Raw genomic sequence first — 14474 nt, 5'->3', positions numbered from 1 at the left:
TGAGGTGCTTATCAGTCAGCATAGCTCATGAGTCTCCAAACTTTTCTGTGTGTTTCTCATCCATATATTAGGAGCTGCTAAAAGATACTGCTTCAAGCAGTGCAGCTTGCAGTTGCTTCCTGTCTGGGACAGAGAGTATAACAGGGCCACTTCTGGACAGAGGTGGCACATTGAAAGACTATTTGTGGATGTGGCAGGCCCTGCTCCTTCTTTCAGGTCAGGTTGTACAAGGCAGAATGCCTGTTGGTAGTCAGATGGAGAGCCTTAGAAAAATAGCACTTCTTAGCAGCAACAGCAGTCACTACCCCCCCAGTAAAAATGGAGCAGTGAGTCCAGCTGCCTAGCATCACTTCTGTTTCCTTCCTTTTTTTTTCCTTTTCTTGCCTTATTCATGGCAGGATCAGACCACAGCTTTTATCATCTCTTCCTTCATATGGGAGGTGTATGATGGTCGGTTGCCTCCTGTTTCTCAGGGTACATAAAGGGTGGCTGCTGGCGGGGTGGCTGGAGGAATATAGTGGGAGCTAGCTAAGTGAGGGAGAGGAAAAGATGGGTAGGGACCTAGGAAAGATCTTTTGCCAGAAGAAATAAAACTTGATTTTTTGCCACCCCTGAAATGGAGGCGGTAACAGTGCACAGTGCTTTTGTTCTTGAGCAAAATTGAGTTTTACCAGTCTGATTATAGAAAACTTTTAAGCCAGCCTGAGCAGTGGTGACTGGAAAATCAGAAGCCCCCAAAACAGCTTTGACTTTTTGGAGCATGGTGTGATATTTTGTCCTTAGCAGAGATTGTCTCGGTTGTATAGACTCCCTGTGAGAAAACCTGCTGAGAATGTTTAACATGTTGCTCTGATGTTCCAACTAACTCTAGGACTTCCAGCTGGAGGCTACAGAAGTATACAGCAAAGTGGCCAAGCAGCTGGTGAAGCAGCAGAAGTACAGTGAGATCCGGCAGCTCCTCAAGTGTGTCAATGAGTCTGGAGTTGCAGCAAAAAATGATGGGGATAACATTATCCTAAATTGCCTAAATGAGTTCAAGAACATTCCTGCTGAGGTAATTCTATCCTGCATTATGTCCCTTTTGAAGTAAAATGGGTATATACAGTACAGGCTACAGGGAAAATATCCTGTGGTGCCTGTGCTGCTCTTTTAGTGAGTCCCTCATACATTCTGGCACTCTACTACATGCATTGTTTAAAGGTGGGAGTGTGTGGTTTGCCTTATGCAAGTTACTCTGAGAGGAAATGATAAGCAGCTGTAGCATGCTCCTACCATGCACTTCCCAAATGAGTACCTGTGATGGGGAGAGAACTTTTGCTTCACAGGATCCTGCCAAATGCTCCTGATTGGGGTGGGAGGTGTTCCCTTCAATGAGGCTTCCCTGGCTAACACAGAGGATGTGCGGAGGCAGAAACCTCCTGCCTCCATAGGTAACAATTTTAAGATTCCCTTTGCCTGCCACACTCTTCCATCACAGTGAAGGAAGGAGTTGCCCTCTATGAAGTTATACTAATCAGGCTAGGGGATGCAGTCCACCCCTTGGGTCAGGGTAGGCCACAGGGACCAACTTCTGCTGGGGTGCAGAGAACCTACAAATTCATTTCATGCAATGTGAGCCATGTCCATGGGGGACTCCCAGGCTCATAGCATTCTCTAGGTATACCCCACAGACATGGCAGGCAGGAGAAGCTATGGTAAAGGGAAGAATTGGAGTTTGTATTTTCTACATCTGCAGCACTCGCAGTTGGGACAATGTAACCATCTAGCCGTGATCTCAGCAGCCCTTCCTATGTGCAGGGGTTTGATCCCTGATATGGTAAAAGTTTGCAAACTCTGGTCATTCTAAATGTGAACACCTTTTCCCTTCTTTGGATACAGGATCTCGATAATCTGATTCAGGATATGGACAGTGATGAAAACAAGGTAAGTAAAAGTACAGTAGAGGAACTCTTTTAGCAAGAGCTAAACAGCCTGATCTTGGTCTGCAGGCTATGTGCTCTCTTTCGCCATCTTCTGTCTCATCCTCACTCAAGCCAGAGTTTTGAAGGCTACTTCTTAGACTGTAGGAATCACAGTGAATTCCTCAAGGCTGTGGTGTTTGTGATTGTAGAGCTGTGACATGAAGGTACCGATTGATGTTAGCCCTGTTAGTTCATAGAATCATAGAATGGTTTGGGTTGGAAGGGACCTTCAAGATCATCTAGTTCCAACCCCCCTGCCACAGGCAAGGACACCTTCCACTAGACCAGGTTGCTCAAAGCCCCATCCAGCCTGGCCTTGAACACTGCCAGGAAGGGGGCATTCACAGCTTCTCTGGGCAACCTGTTCCAGTGTCTCACTACCCTCACAGTAAAGAATTTCTAGTTCCTTGACCGTCTTCAGAGTGAAGGCTAGGCATTTGGTGTAGTGGGAGGAAAAGTATTTGAGAGGTGCGTTGGTGGGTTTGTTGATTTTGTTATCCAACTTTTCACATGGGTGCGTGTAAATTTCTAGCAATGGCAGACAGCTAACAAGGACCAACATACCTCCAAGATGACCGTTTCAGCTTATTGTCTCAGGATTATACTGTTTCTACTGTGATCGAGAGTTAAATGATAGAACTTGTCCAATTCTGATGTACTTTTTTTCTTAGAGGAAGCGAGGCCTAAACTACTTGGGTTCTTTGTTAGCTTTCATACCAGCTAGCCAAGCCACAGGAGAGTCAGATAGATATGTGAACTGTAGATGCATGTTTATAGATTAAGAGGCTGTGGCACAGCATTTGTGGATTGTAGATCCTGAGTGGCGTAGCTGGGAATAAAACCTGAAGATTTGTGACTGTCCTCTGTCCTGCTCCAACTGACAAACTTACTGTTGTATGTAGATTGAAAAATGGGCTTTTCATTCTGCCTTTATGTAAGATCTATCACTGAAAGGTGTGAGCTGTTCTAGAAGCAGCAATGGAAGAAAATGACTGGTTTAGACTCTTTACTATGAGGATATGGTAAATTAATACACAAGATAAGATTCCTGACGCTAATTTCATGGTGATACAGTAAAGGAGTTTCCACAAGGGGCAAGCTTAATAAATAGAGCTGTCTATCCATCTTTTACACTGGGATCTGCTCCATGCAGTACTTTGCTTCATAATATGGTGCTACTACCTTGTACAACACACTTCTGCACTAGGTATTTCTAGTGAATCCTTGCTTAAGCTTATCCTGTTAGTTTACTACAGCTTTCTAACCAAGTTCTGACTGCCTCTTCTGCTTCAGATCCAGGCCTACGTGATGTGCAGCAAGTTGCGTTCTGCCTATCTAGTGTCGGTGAGACAGGAGAAGACCAGAGCAGTGCAGCTAGTCCAGAATGTGCGACAGCTGGCTGAGAACAGCGGAGATGACGTTGTGAAGGCCATCTGTGCCCAATGGCTCTCAGTGCACCAGCCCAAAATGAGAAATCGGCTTCCCCAGGGCACTAGGAAGTAGTAAGTAATTGACATTCACCATCAAACAGAAGACAGCTTAAAGGGATGTGGTTCAGCAATCTTATGGTAAAATGGAAGTCTCTTGACTGATGTTGGTGGCAAATGGATGCTGCTAATGTGCCTCCGGTGAAAGGAAGGGAACTAAATTACAAGTGCCAGTCCTGTATTTTGACAAACAGTCACTACCTCAGGGTGTTTTTTGGCTATCTTTTTGATGCGGGGGAGGGGGGCAGTTTCCAACTCAACAAGCAGGAATTCAGATGTGTGGAAGAGAGCACTTCTGTTTCTGGTTTGGGGTGTCTTTTTAGTTGTTTTGGTTCATTTTTTAAAGGCACTGAACTTTATTGTATGTGTTTATTTTTAATCCAGAAAACCTATACAGAGAGGACAGAAAAATCTCATCAACTCAGTGTAGCCTAGAGTATAAAACTTTATGTGATTATGGGTTTTCTGTAAACTTTTTTCAAGATTAGAGAGATCTTCTTTTACAAAGACTGAAATCCAGAGATTTTTTTTTTAAGCCTCTATACAAACCATTGCTACTCTTCCCCCCCCCAGTACAATGTGCCTGATTTCATTAGTTTGTTTGAAAAGGTAGGAACTGATTCTTCATAGCAGGTTTCTACTTACCAGTCACACTGTCTGATGTGTGCCATACATATGGCACTTGAGCCCTTACTAGATGGATGAAGTTACAAAGGACATATCCTGTAGGGGGAGTACAAAGGGGAAAAGAATCCTTTACAATAGTTGAAAAATCACGTACCTCTTTCTTTGCTATAGTATTATCCAATAAATAGTTGCGCTGCAGCTTTTTATCACTGAACAGTTGCCAGTAGACTTTCAGTTTTTCATCAGGTGTAGCAGAAAATAGGGATAGAGCAAGCTGTGGTAAAATTCAACAGGCGGTCTGTATCCCTGTCAGACGGGGATTTATTTGTTTCTTACCAGAATGATCTGTCCCTGTCAGGTACAATAGAACACCAGACCAAATTTTTATTAACTGGACATACTGTATAGACGACATTGACAGCCTTTGCTCTGGAAGTGTTAGGTTAACTCAGTTTTACGAAAAAGCAGGAATCTTTTGTAATGGCTGTGTTCAGGGATGCTGAAAAAAGCAGCTGCTTCTCTGCAGCCGTGACTGGGACATGAGAAGTGGGAAGAAGAATGGTAAACAGTACTAGGACCTTCAAAAAGAAACAGAACAAAACATGGCACTCGACAAGTTTGTGTTTGCTGCTTACGTGTCTTTCAGCACAAGAGGTAGGAAAACTAGTTCACTTTTTTGTTAAAAATTTTAGTTGTTTACTCCAAAGAAACAACGGGTTTTCTGAAGTGTAATATAACTGTAAATAGTTTTAGTACATAAAATAATTGAGACTGTCAGATAAGAGTTTTGCACTATCCCCAAGCTCACTGTAGTGACAGAACAGACTTCCATGGTATTGAAAAGGACTTGGTCCATCTGTTTCAGTGTTTCATGAGCAGTGCCCCACTGACACAAACACCTCTCTTGGAGGTGCTCTGCTCACTAGAGCAGGGCTAGAAATGTGTCCGAGTGAAGCGGTCAGAAATGACCACATTCAGCTTTCAGAATCTCCTGACCACAGATTTGCATTATCTCATTAGTGAGCGATACTAATGAAAGCTGCTTTTGTTTTCTTGGCCAGACTGACCCAGCTTTCCATTAGATTACAGCCACTAGGCTAATCCTAAAACGTGACACTATCCATGCCTTCCATCATTTCCAAATCTCTAATTACGGGGAGGAGTGTTTACTGTTTGTGGGTATCCAGATCTGCATTGCTGGAATACCTTCTTTCCTGCTCATGTTCCTTCAGCTGTGTAGATCAAAGAGAGTGGAGTTTGCCATGCAGACCAGTCAGTTCTGTACCTGCCCTTCTTCCTGACCTCTTTGCACTGTACCTGATGCACTTTATATAGTATTTGTTGTAATCTGATGTTCTTAACCTGGAATTGTAGGGATCTTTCTCTTACCAGCAGAACTGGAATTTTGATCCTTACTAACTGCCTTGTGTCACAAATAGTGCAATTATCAAGGGGCTTTGAATTTTTGAGCATCAAAAAGGGATTGAGTACTGCCAGTTAAAAAGAACTTCTCTAGTAATGACCAAGGTTTGTTTACAATGAAAAATGAGAATAAAGTATTATGACTGTTAACATATCTTCTGTTTGCTTTTTATATCAGCATAGCTGGGGATCTCTTTCTAGATCTGTATTTTGCTTTTAGCTATGCTTAGCAGAGTAATTAGAAGGGGAAGAATTGTTCTGTCATGCAAAACCTCTCTCTGCTACAGTGTCCTCAACATTTAGGTCAACTGGAATATCACATCTTTAGAAGTCCTCCCAGGAGCTAGCTCAGCCTCATACATGTACTCTCACAGACCAGTAATCCTCTTTAGAGAGCTTTGCAAGTTAATCTAACTCTCCCTTACAAGCCTCCCTTTGAGAGAGCTAAATGAACTTTAGTTCCCTCATTTTACAGATCAACCTAGAAGAAGGTGTAAGTAAGTGGCTTGCCTAAGGTCAAAAAGAGTGGGTCTGTATCTTTGGAAATGTATAGTTATATGTCTTATGTTAACGAAGAGCATTGACCCACAAGGACAAAATATTTCAGCCTAGAGACGCTTTCTGCTGTTTTTAAAATGGTTTCTATTGCTCCTGGAAGCCACTTTCAAGATCAGAGTCACAGGCAGAGAAAGCAAGCCCAGCCTGCAAAGCCAGGTAGCATTCTACTGCTATATTGCCGTTGTGGATCTAGCTTCATATTCAAGATGAAGCATAAAGAGGGAGGAAAAAAGGTACAGTGACAGGGAGAAACACAAAGGGACTTTAAAATGTTACCCAAACTGAGTTGTCTACAGGAGTAAGGCAGGTGCAGGTAACAGCCACACCAAGTAAACTGATTCAACATTTCTGAAGGAAGATATGGTCTCCTGTTGTAAAAGGAAAATGGCTTTATTTAGTATTGCTCAGAGGTAGCATAGGACTGATCTGCATAGATGGCATCCCGGCAGAGTTAATCATAAAATTAGCATTCGTTTCCCAAAACTGGCAGTTGGTCACAGTGGCATGCTCACATGCAAGTCCAAAAAGTTCCAGATTTTTTTTCAGAAGCAGAAGATAATCCTGTGAGCTGTGGCACTTGTTTTCTAATCACTTAACTCTTTCAGACATAATCTCTGATGATGGATCACACTCTAGCAGTTTGCACCAGAGTAGCACTAGAGTTCCAAGGGAGCAATCCCATTACTATGTGGATTGACCCAGCTGCCTTTTGGAAGTGCAGGCTGTATGGCCCTGCAAGGCCAGGCTGGCAGCCTTGGCCAGCCAAGGCCAGTAACTGCTGGGCAGACAAACATAAGGATTTCTGTGCAAGTCTTGCTTTCCTGTCCTGTAGCTAACTTGACCGTAATATCAAGAGAGTCCTGACCTCTGCCTCAGCTATTTAGCTCTAGGTAGTTTGCTGTCATTTAAAGCTAAAAAGTCTCAGCTGCAGTTGTTCAGTGTTTTTTTTTTTTAACGTAGTTGAGATGTTCTTTTTACTCATTCTGCTCTCTTTTCTACGTTCTAAAGTTATTTAAAGTGCAGCTGGGGGGTTTATTGTGACAACTTTTATACCATCTTTGCTCAGTGCTTCACAGGAGTTATTTTTTTTTTTAATTAGATAGCTTGCCTACGTGCAATTCCAGCACTCCTGCAGCTTTTAACCTCCCTGCACTGAGACCTGGGTTCTCAAAAGATATGCCAACCCTCAGTTAACTTACTGCAATCAATGGGCATTTGGGGCCAAGATAGTTCAGTGGCTAGGGTCCAGCTTCTTACAGAGAATACAGAGAAAAATAACTTAACTCCTCTTAAAAACTTTACCTAATGCTTGGCACAAAAAGGCCAGCACCTGTTTCTGTGTGCTTGCGAGCATTTGTATTGCATGAAATGCCAGAAAATCCAATATCCTAAAGTATATTGGATTTTCTGTGCCAGGTCAAATAGTGGGAACTGAAAATAACCTCATAGATCATAAGTTGAGAGTCCTACCTTTTTACTATTACTGTTAGAAAAAAAACTTTAAATAAAGGTAATTCTTTGTTACCTCATAATCTAAACCTAAGACTGCAACCTCCATTTCTATTCTAAAGCCAGAGAACAATAGCCTCTGGATGTTGTGTGAGATACCAAGCAAAGGTTGCTCCCTGCATCGGTGCTCTAATTCTCCAGCTAGGAGGGGGACTGGTTGCTTACAAATCTCAATCCTTAAGTGTAATATTCCAGAAATTCACATTAGATTGTGCCCATAGAGCCATCATTAGGGCAGCTGAAGTATTGGCGTTCTAGTCTTGAGGTGTCTCAGCAGTGCTCTTCCCAGGAGAAGCATCACTGGCCTCAGCCAGATACACCCTTGAGGTCTGCACTGCTCAGTCCCACTGGATGCCAAGGAGCTCACAGCTCACACTCCAGAGTTTCTTTGCTGTCTCATCATCCCGACCCCGTGGAGATACGTATGCTGGCTGGCAATCACTGCAAAACAAACATTTTTTTATTTTTATTTTCTAAGTCAAAGATCTCCATCTGCATTAGCACACTGAAATGTCTGTGTTAGGATAAGGGAGTTGCTTTCTAACAGCTTAACTTCAACACCAACTGAAGAAGGGTGGGAGGCTGTCCAGCAGATGAGCAAGGGTTGGTGCTAAGCCACCTTGAGAAAGCTTTCTTTCCAGCTGGCTAAGGAAGAGTCTCTCCCAAGGGCACCAAGAACTGGGAGCAAGTCTAGCTCTATCTGTTGTCTCAACTCTTAAAAAAAACCTATATATGCTCTACTATATACTCTTCAGTGTACATTCTCATTAATACCACTAAAAAGGGCTTTAAATGCTAACCAAGCTTCTTCAGGAGCACCTTTTCTAGCAAATGCTACAAAAAAGGCACTCAGCCCTTCATTCTAAACTATTTATCCCATCCTATTCATCGCACTCTATTGCCATTGCATGAAAGGCAAAGCTGCCCCAGAACAATAATACTGTAATAACCATGTGTGGTTATCCCCTTTTCAATTATCCTCTGAACTGTGGCTCCTTTCTTCTCAGCTCCTGCAATCAGACAGCACTCTGTCTGGAACAGAGATCATGTGTTCTCATCTGTAATGCTAGATGCTGCAGTAACACGGGAGTTTAAGAGAACAGAGGAAATTGCATCTTGTAAGATTTTTATCCAGCCTAGTGTTTTCAGAGCTCCAAGTGCACAGTCTCTGATATTCCTGAAATTACTCTGGTGGATTCCACCTGTCTTGCTGTGGCATACAAATTCTTCTCTTAATGTTTATACTTGTGCTTTGTATTCTATTGCCTGGAAAGTGAAAAGGGTTTTAGGCTAGTCCAATGTAAATTGTGAATTACTGTTGAAGCTATTCATTTCCCACCAAGCCCAAAACTCCTTTGTTTTATGAGTTTAAAATCTACCAGTTTTCTGTGCTCCATTTATATCCTGGGACAGACAGTCATCCAGGGAAGATTAAGACATCTATTTATATATTCAAGTCTGATTAAGATGGTACAAACTTCTAGGTGAAGATCAGACAAAGTCATTACAGAGACTAATCTGGTCACATACCACAAAAGGAAAGCTCTGCAAAGACACAAAGGCTCCAACAGTATCCATGTGAAAAAAAAAAAAAAAAAAAGAGATGACAAATTTTCAAGTTCATTTCCCAAAAAGCACTGCTTTTACAGCAGTTACACTGCTCTGCACCTGGTGGGAAGCTGACTAGCACATCTGCATTAATCTGTTCAAATGGCAATCTTCAAATCTAGGGTGACGATGACTTCGAACTGCTCTGGGCTGTAGTTTTGGTGAGGGGAAAAGGCATGACTATGCGGGGTCCTGGAATGAGTCAAAGAAGTCAAGAAACAACAAGGTTCGTAGTGGGAGCTACACAAGACAATTTGCAGGACAGAGCGATAAGCATCCAAGCAGGAGTCCCTCCCACTGCTGGGTCTGTCACACTGGAGAATCAAGTTATTTTTGTCATATGCCAGTCCTGAAAATCTCACCTCCTAGCTCTGCAGCACCATCAGCCCTCCCAGCTCCCTGGGACCACAGGCCCCTTCTGCTCCCTCCAGTGGGGTAAAACTACAAAGAGAACCAGTGTTCTTCCCAGGACTGACTCAAGTGACCTCATTAACTAAACAGCTCTATTGAAAAGTGGTTTTCCCAAGTCTCGGGCAGATCAGGATTAGAGCTCTGAGCATGTGACTGCCATTCCTGCACTTCAAGTACAGTGACATTCCTGGCACTAAGGGACCTGTTATTGTATGAAGTGTTGCGCAGGTCAGGGATTTCTTCTAACACGATATCCAATGCAACAGACCTGGAAGGGGTAATGCTGTAGTATTTGTCACCCTCAATCTTATCAGCCGGCCTCTGACCCAGTCCCTTCTTAATGAAGAATGACAGTAAGTCTCATTTTCCCCAGCCAACAAGGTTGCCTTCCACAGTAAGTCTCTCCATCAGCTTGCACCCACCTGAAATACTGTCCTGTCACAGAGTCTAGTTCCTCTGCTACTGCACAGTAGATACTGGTCTGAGCTCCTTCCCAAGGTGTCTTCAAGAAGAGTGAGAATATCTTCCACAGCCACGTCATTACAAATGAGTGCCGGACCAGCTCAGAATGGACAGAACCAGGATGGAGAGCATTTGCTGTGACTTTAGTGCCTATGGCAAAAGATAGTAGTCCAGAACAAATCTGCATGCATCAAACTGCCTTTGAAAAAAAGGGTAATATACTCCTCAATTCTACCTGCAGATATTGTACAGCTTAAAGGAGAAGTCTAGGCATGAATACAGGGAGAGTAAGTGAAGTCCCCCTGTAGTTACTGTTTGCTGGAGCATCCCCTGCTCCCTTCCAAACACTGCAGTCACTACATGCCTTCTGCTAAACAATGTGCTAGAGGGCTTGGGTGCTAAAACAGCAGCAGTTTCCATCGGGCTTTTGACAACACCAGCTTCTTCTGATTTACTGTAATACTAATTTCCTACAGAAGACACTGCTTCTGGTTTAGTAAAATAAATACTACTCAAGTTTATGAAAAGGACTGAATGACATGACTGTGACAGATGTTGTGACTTACGAAGTACTGTCTAGTCCTATGCTGCTTTTCTACAGGCCATCAACATTTAAGGCAGCTGAGTATGCATTAGCTTTTCTTTTGGAGACTGCAATTGTAGTTCAGCTCCTTCTGTTTTTTCAGCTTCCACCCAGAGACCACAATTGTCTGCGTGGATACAGATAGTTTTTGACAAGCACCAAAGAAAAATGAAAGACATTCAACTGTGCCAAGCTACTAAACTCCTCTGCCCTGTTGTTGTAAAGACAAATGGTGATTTAAGTTCCTGGTTCCACAGACAGGAGATATTTTCTTCCTGCAAAGAGCTGTCATTGACCCTTGCCTCAAACTATTTAATTTCTACCTAGCCAATTTCCAGACCTTTCTTCAATCCACTCTCCTCATCCATGGTGCTCAAAAGCCAAGTGGAAAAAACACTCCACTCTCCTCTGGGACTTGCCTTGCAGCCGCCTTGCCAGCTCCCGGGTGAAGAGCACGTTAGCCAGTTTGCTGTGACAGTAGGCGAGGCCACGATTGTAGCTCTTCTCACCATTGAGATCATGGAAGCGGATTCGGCCTCCATGATGAGCCAGTGAGGACACGTTTACTATGCGGGCTGGGGCACACTGCTTCAGCCGCTCCAGCAATAGGAAGGTCAAGAGAAAATGACCTGGGGGTGAGAGTAAATGTCATCCTTCTCTGAAGGGTTCCCCCACTGGAATTTCAAAGTACTTACAACATATTACTTACATGTTACATTTTACTGCTGCCCTCATGTCCAAGGAAAAGAAGACCCCACTGAATCAACAGCTAAACTTTTTGGGGGCTGTTAAGTTCTGCTCCTCAGCTTCAAAAAGCTGGAGCTGCATTCCATTTCAAATGTCCCAGGTAACATGTGCAGATACTTAAACTGGGTCCATAATAAGCAAATACATTGCATTGCATCTCCAGAACTCTAACTCTGGCCTTCCATCCTTCCCCAAGAAGGAAAGATGAGGAAGAGAAAATCTGAAAGCAGGATTCTCCTCTGGCATTTTGCCACAGATAGTGAATGCAAACATGACTCCACAGGCCTTACCAAGATGATTGACTCCCAGGTGCATCTCAAAGCCATCAGCTGTCTTGGAGTAAGGGCATAACATTACCCCAGCATTATTAATGAGAATATGGAGTTCCTTCTCCTCTGCAAGAAACAACAGATATCCTTAAACAGGGAAACAGAGAGTGAAGACAGATGAGAAGGTGGCACAAGTCAGCCAAAAAAAACCCACGCCTGTCTGAGCTGCAGCCACATTGCCTCAATAAAATAAGGATGAGTCTCCTACCACAAACTAGGCCATGGCTTCTGACAAGCCCCTGCTGTGAACTGCAGAACCCAACCTGGTACAGAGATATGCAGGGCAGGGATTTGGCATTTGCTAGAAGAGCAGAGAGCAGTCCTTGGTAAAATACTCACACTGAAAAGAAGGACCTAGAGACTGTACCTGCTAGAAATTTCTCAGCAAACTCCCGGATGGACTTCGTATCAGCCAAGTCCAGTTTTTTCACGATGACTTGCTGGTTCCCTGTCTCAGCTCGGATTTCACTGGCTGCAGCTTCTGCCTTTGCTATATCTCTGCAAGCGACAATGACCCTCGCACCTGCAAAGGGGGATAAAAAGCAGGAACAGAAGCTGAGATCACTGGAGCACACTGGATGCTCAAGGCTATGACAAGCAGGCTGACTACGCACAGTGCTTACAAACAACGTATTGTTTCTGTAGGGAATTGGCATCAGTCAGGGGAGCAGCTGCAAGGGACAAAGCCTTTCCTACTATGTTGTTAGCTCCAATCCAACCCAAAGCTGTTTTCAGACCAGGACAATGCACAGCTGCAGTGACTCTGCCCAGGTCAGGTTCTCCCAGGTCAGGAATGTGTAGCACAACACTGATACGATAGGGTTATATCTCTCCCTATAATGGGAACGTCAAGCCAGAAGGACAGGAAAATACTTGGATTCCAGCCAGAGTAATTTCTAAACAGATTGTGAACAGGTAGTTTAATCTCCTTGCCAGTTACCCAAAAAGCATTTAAACCAAATTAGCTTGAAACATAAGTAATTAAAGCACACAGCAGTGGACCTATGACATTTCCCAGCTTCATAGAAGCAGAACCCAGTGATACCAGGAACTTCCCCAGTCCTCTCAAAACAGCTGCAGTGCAGAGCATTTTCATGTCACAAGGCACACTTTTGGAGTTCAGGCAAAATGAAACCAGTTGAGGAACTGGGGACTTGCACGTCAGTGGTTACAGCCTCTGGAGGAGCAACACTTGGGCTCATCTGAAATAACTTTGGAATCTAATTCACTTAAACGTAAGCATAAAGTACTCCCTGAGATCCAGAAAAGGGACTGCTGACGCACAGGCACACCCGCATCCGCCGCACAGGGATGCCTGCGGATGAAGGCCGGCGACTTGCCTCTTCGCGCCAGGTCTTTGGCTGTCTCCTTCCCGATGCCCGTGTTGGCTCCTGTGATTATCACCACCTTCCCCTCCAGTTTAGCTGTTGACTTACACCGTCCTCCAGCGACATACCTCCTGCAAGAGAGGGCGGCAGCAGTCACGGGCCGAGGGCAGCTGCCCTCCTCAGGGGGCTCGGCTCCGGGCTGAGCACCCAGAGCCCCGGGTTTCGCCTCGACGGTCGGGCTAACCGCTGTGCTCAGGGCCCCGGGGCGTCACGGGCGTCGCTGCCTGAACCGGTTGATCACGATCGTGTCGTAACCCGGTCACCGAGAACTCGCCCCCTAAACCCCCCCCGCCTGACAAACACCGGCGGGGCGCGCCCCGAGCCCAGGCCCGCCGGCCCGGCAGGAGGAGGCCCCGCCTCCCCCGGGCCCCGCCCCGCCCCCAGCCCAGTCCCGCCCTTGCGTCATGGCGAACCACGGCTCCCATTGGCTGTCGCCGTCAACTCCGGAGACTCGACCAATGGGCTCCGACGCGGCGCCGTGAGGAGAACGCGGGCCCCGCCCCCCCCGGGCACCCCGGCACGGCAGCCACCTCTGTCCGAGCCCCGCCGGTCCTGTGGGCCGGGACGGACCCCAGAGACAGTTCCAGGGACCGCGGGAGGACACCGAGCCCCGCGCCGCTGCCGGTGCCAGCGCTGAGCCGAGCCCCAGGAGCTCCCCAGCTCCTGCCGCCAGCGCGTTAGTGTTTCTGAGGCGCCGGAGTTGGGGAAGCGGGAATAACGCCCGACCCCAGCGCGGGCCAGAGAAACGGAATCCATTGTGTCCGTACTCCGCCGGCTCCGGCCGCCCGCACCCGCCGCACCGCGGGGCGGAGGCCGCCGCCGCTACTCGTACACGCGCAAAAGGCCAGGGCCGCGCTCCCTAAGACGCACCTGATGTAGGGCGCTGCCACGAGAAGGAGAACGGGGACGGAGACGGCGGCCCCCAGCGCGGCTCCCCAGCAGCTGAGCATCGCTGCCGACCGCTCCATGCGCACTGCCGGCGCCCGGCGCTCCGCGGCAGCCGCGGCGTCCCCGCCCCTGCCCGCCTCGGCCCCGCCCCTCCCGCGGCGCGCAGGCCAGCGCGCACCTGGTGCGCCTGCGCAGTGGCGGCCGTTCGCCAGGTCTGGCCGATCCCCGGACCCGGTGGTGCCAGCTGCTCCCGGGTCCTCTCGCACCGGCTGCCCAGCGGGTCCCGCTCCCTGCCGCGAGTGTGCCCCGCTGGGAACGCCCGCTGGCACCAGGAGGCCGGCCGGCCCTGCGCCAGCAGCCTGCTGTTCTTTTGCGCGGGCAGCGCACGGCTCTGCCCGGGGTCTCTCGGAACAATCCGAAGCTGCCGTTTCATTGCGCTTCCCAGTGAATAAGCCGAGAAACACCCGGAGAGGGAGCGCAGCGGCTGCCTGGAG

The 14474-nt window shown here is 46.5% G+C and overlaps 2 protein-coding genes across 3 annotated transcripts in view; one reads left to right on the top strand and one right to left on the bottom strand.

Moving 5' to 3' along the window:
• ZFYVE26 (zinc finger FYVE-type containing 26) overlaps nucleotides 1-5635 on the top strand; it is a 55750-nt gene extending 50115 nt beyond the window's left edge. The window contains exons 40-42 of the mRNA XM_068400164.1: nucleotides 872-1054; nucleotides 1879-1923; nucleotides 3255-5635. Coding sequence (XP_068256265.1) covers nucleotides 872-1054; nucleotides 1879-1923; nucleotides 3255-3464 — 438 coding nt within the window. The 3' untranslated portion in view covers nucleotides 3465-5635. The remainder of the gene's footprint in view (nucleotides 1-871; nucleotides 1055-1878; nucleotides 1924-3254) is intronic.
• Nucleotides 5636-6421: 786 nt separating this feature from the next.
• On the bottom strand, nucleotides 6422-14097 carry LOC137663216 (retinol dehydrogenase 12-like). 2 transcript variants are annotated; one of them, XM_068400165.1, is made up of 7 exons: nucleotides 13963-14097; nucleotides 13045-13163; nucleotides 12072-12227; nucleotides 11666-11770; nucleotides 11048-11257; nucleotides 10006-10195; nucleotides 6422-8005 (listed from the first exon to the last, which is right to left on the bottom strand). In XM_068400165.1, the coding sequence occupies exons 1-7, from the start codon at nucleotides 14058-14060 to the stop codon at nucleotides 7903-7905; spliced, it is 981 nt and encodes a 326-aa protein (XP_068256266.1). In that variant the 5' UTR covers nucleotides 14061-14097; the 3' UTR covers nucleotides 6422-7902. The 2 variants fall into 2 exon arrangements, with proteins under 2 accessions (XP_068256266.1, XP_068256267.1); XM_068400166.1 differs by lacking the exon at nucleotides 11048-11257.
• Between the last annotated feature and the right edge of the window lie 377 nt (nucleotides 14098-14474).

The sequence above is a fragment of the Nyctibius grandis genome, chromosome 4 (genome assembly GCF_013368605.1).
Source record: "Nyctibius grandis isolate bNycGra1 chromosome 4, bNycGra1.pri, whole genome shotgun sequence".
Lineage (NCBI taxonomy): Eukaryota > Metazoa > Chordata > Aves > Nyctibiiformes > Nyctibiidae > Nyctibius > Nyctibius grandis.
This window is presented reverse-complemented; position numbering and strand designations above follow the sequence as displayed.

Excerpts from the sequence above, each read along its gene's own strand:
- LOC137663216 (XM_068400165.1), bottom strand. The coding sequence starts at position 14,060 with ATGGAGCGGTCGGCAGCGATGCTCAGCTGCTGGGGAGCCGCGCTGGGG. Across the intron at positions 13,164-13,962 it reads GTGGCAGCGCCCTACATCAG|GAGGTATGTCGCTGGAGGAC; the intron begins GTGCGTCTTAGG and ends CCTCTCTTGCAG. Across the intron at positions 12,228-13,044 it reads CAAAGACCTGGCGCGAAGAG|GTGCGAGGGTCATTGTCGCT; the intron begins GCAAGTCGCCGG and ends CCCCCTTTGCAG.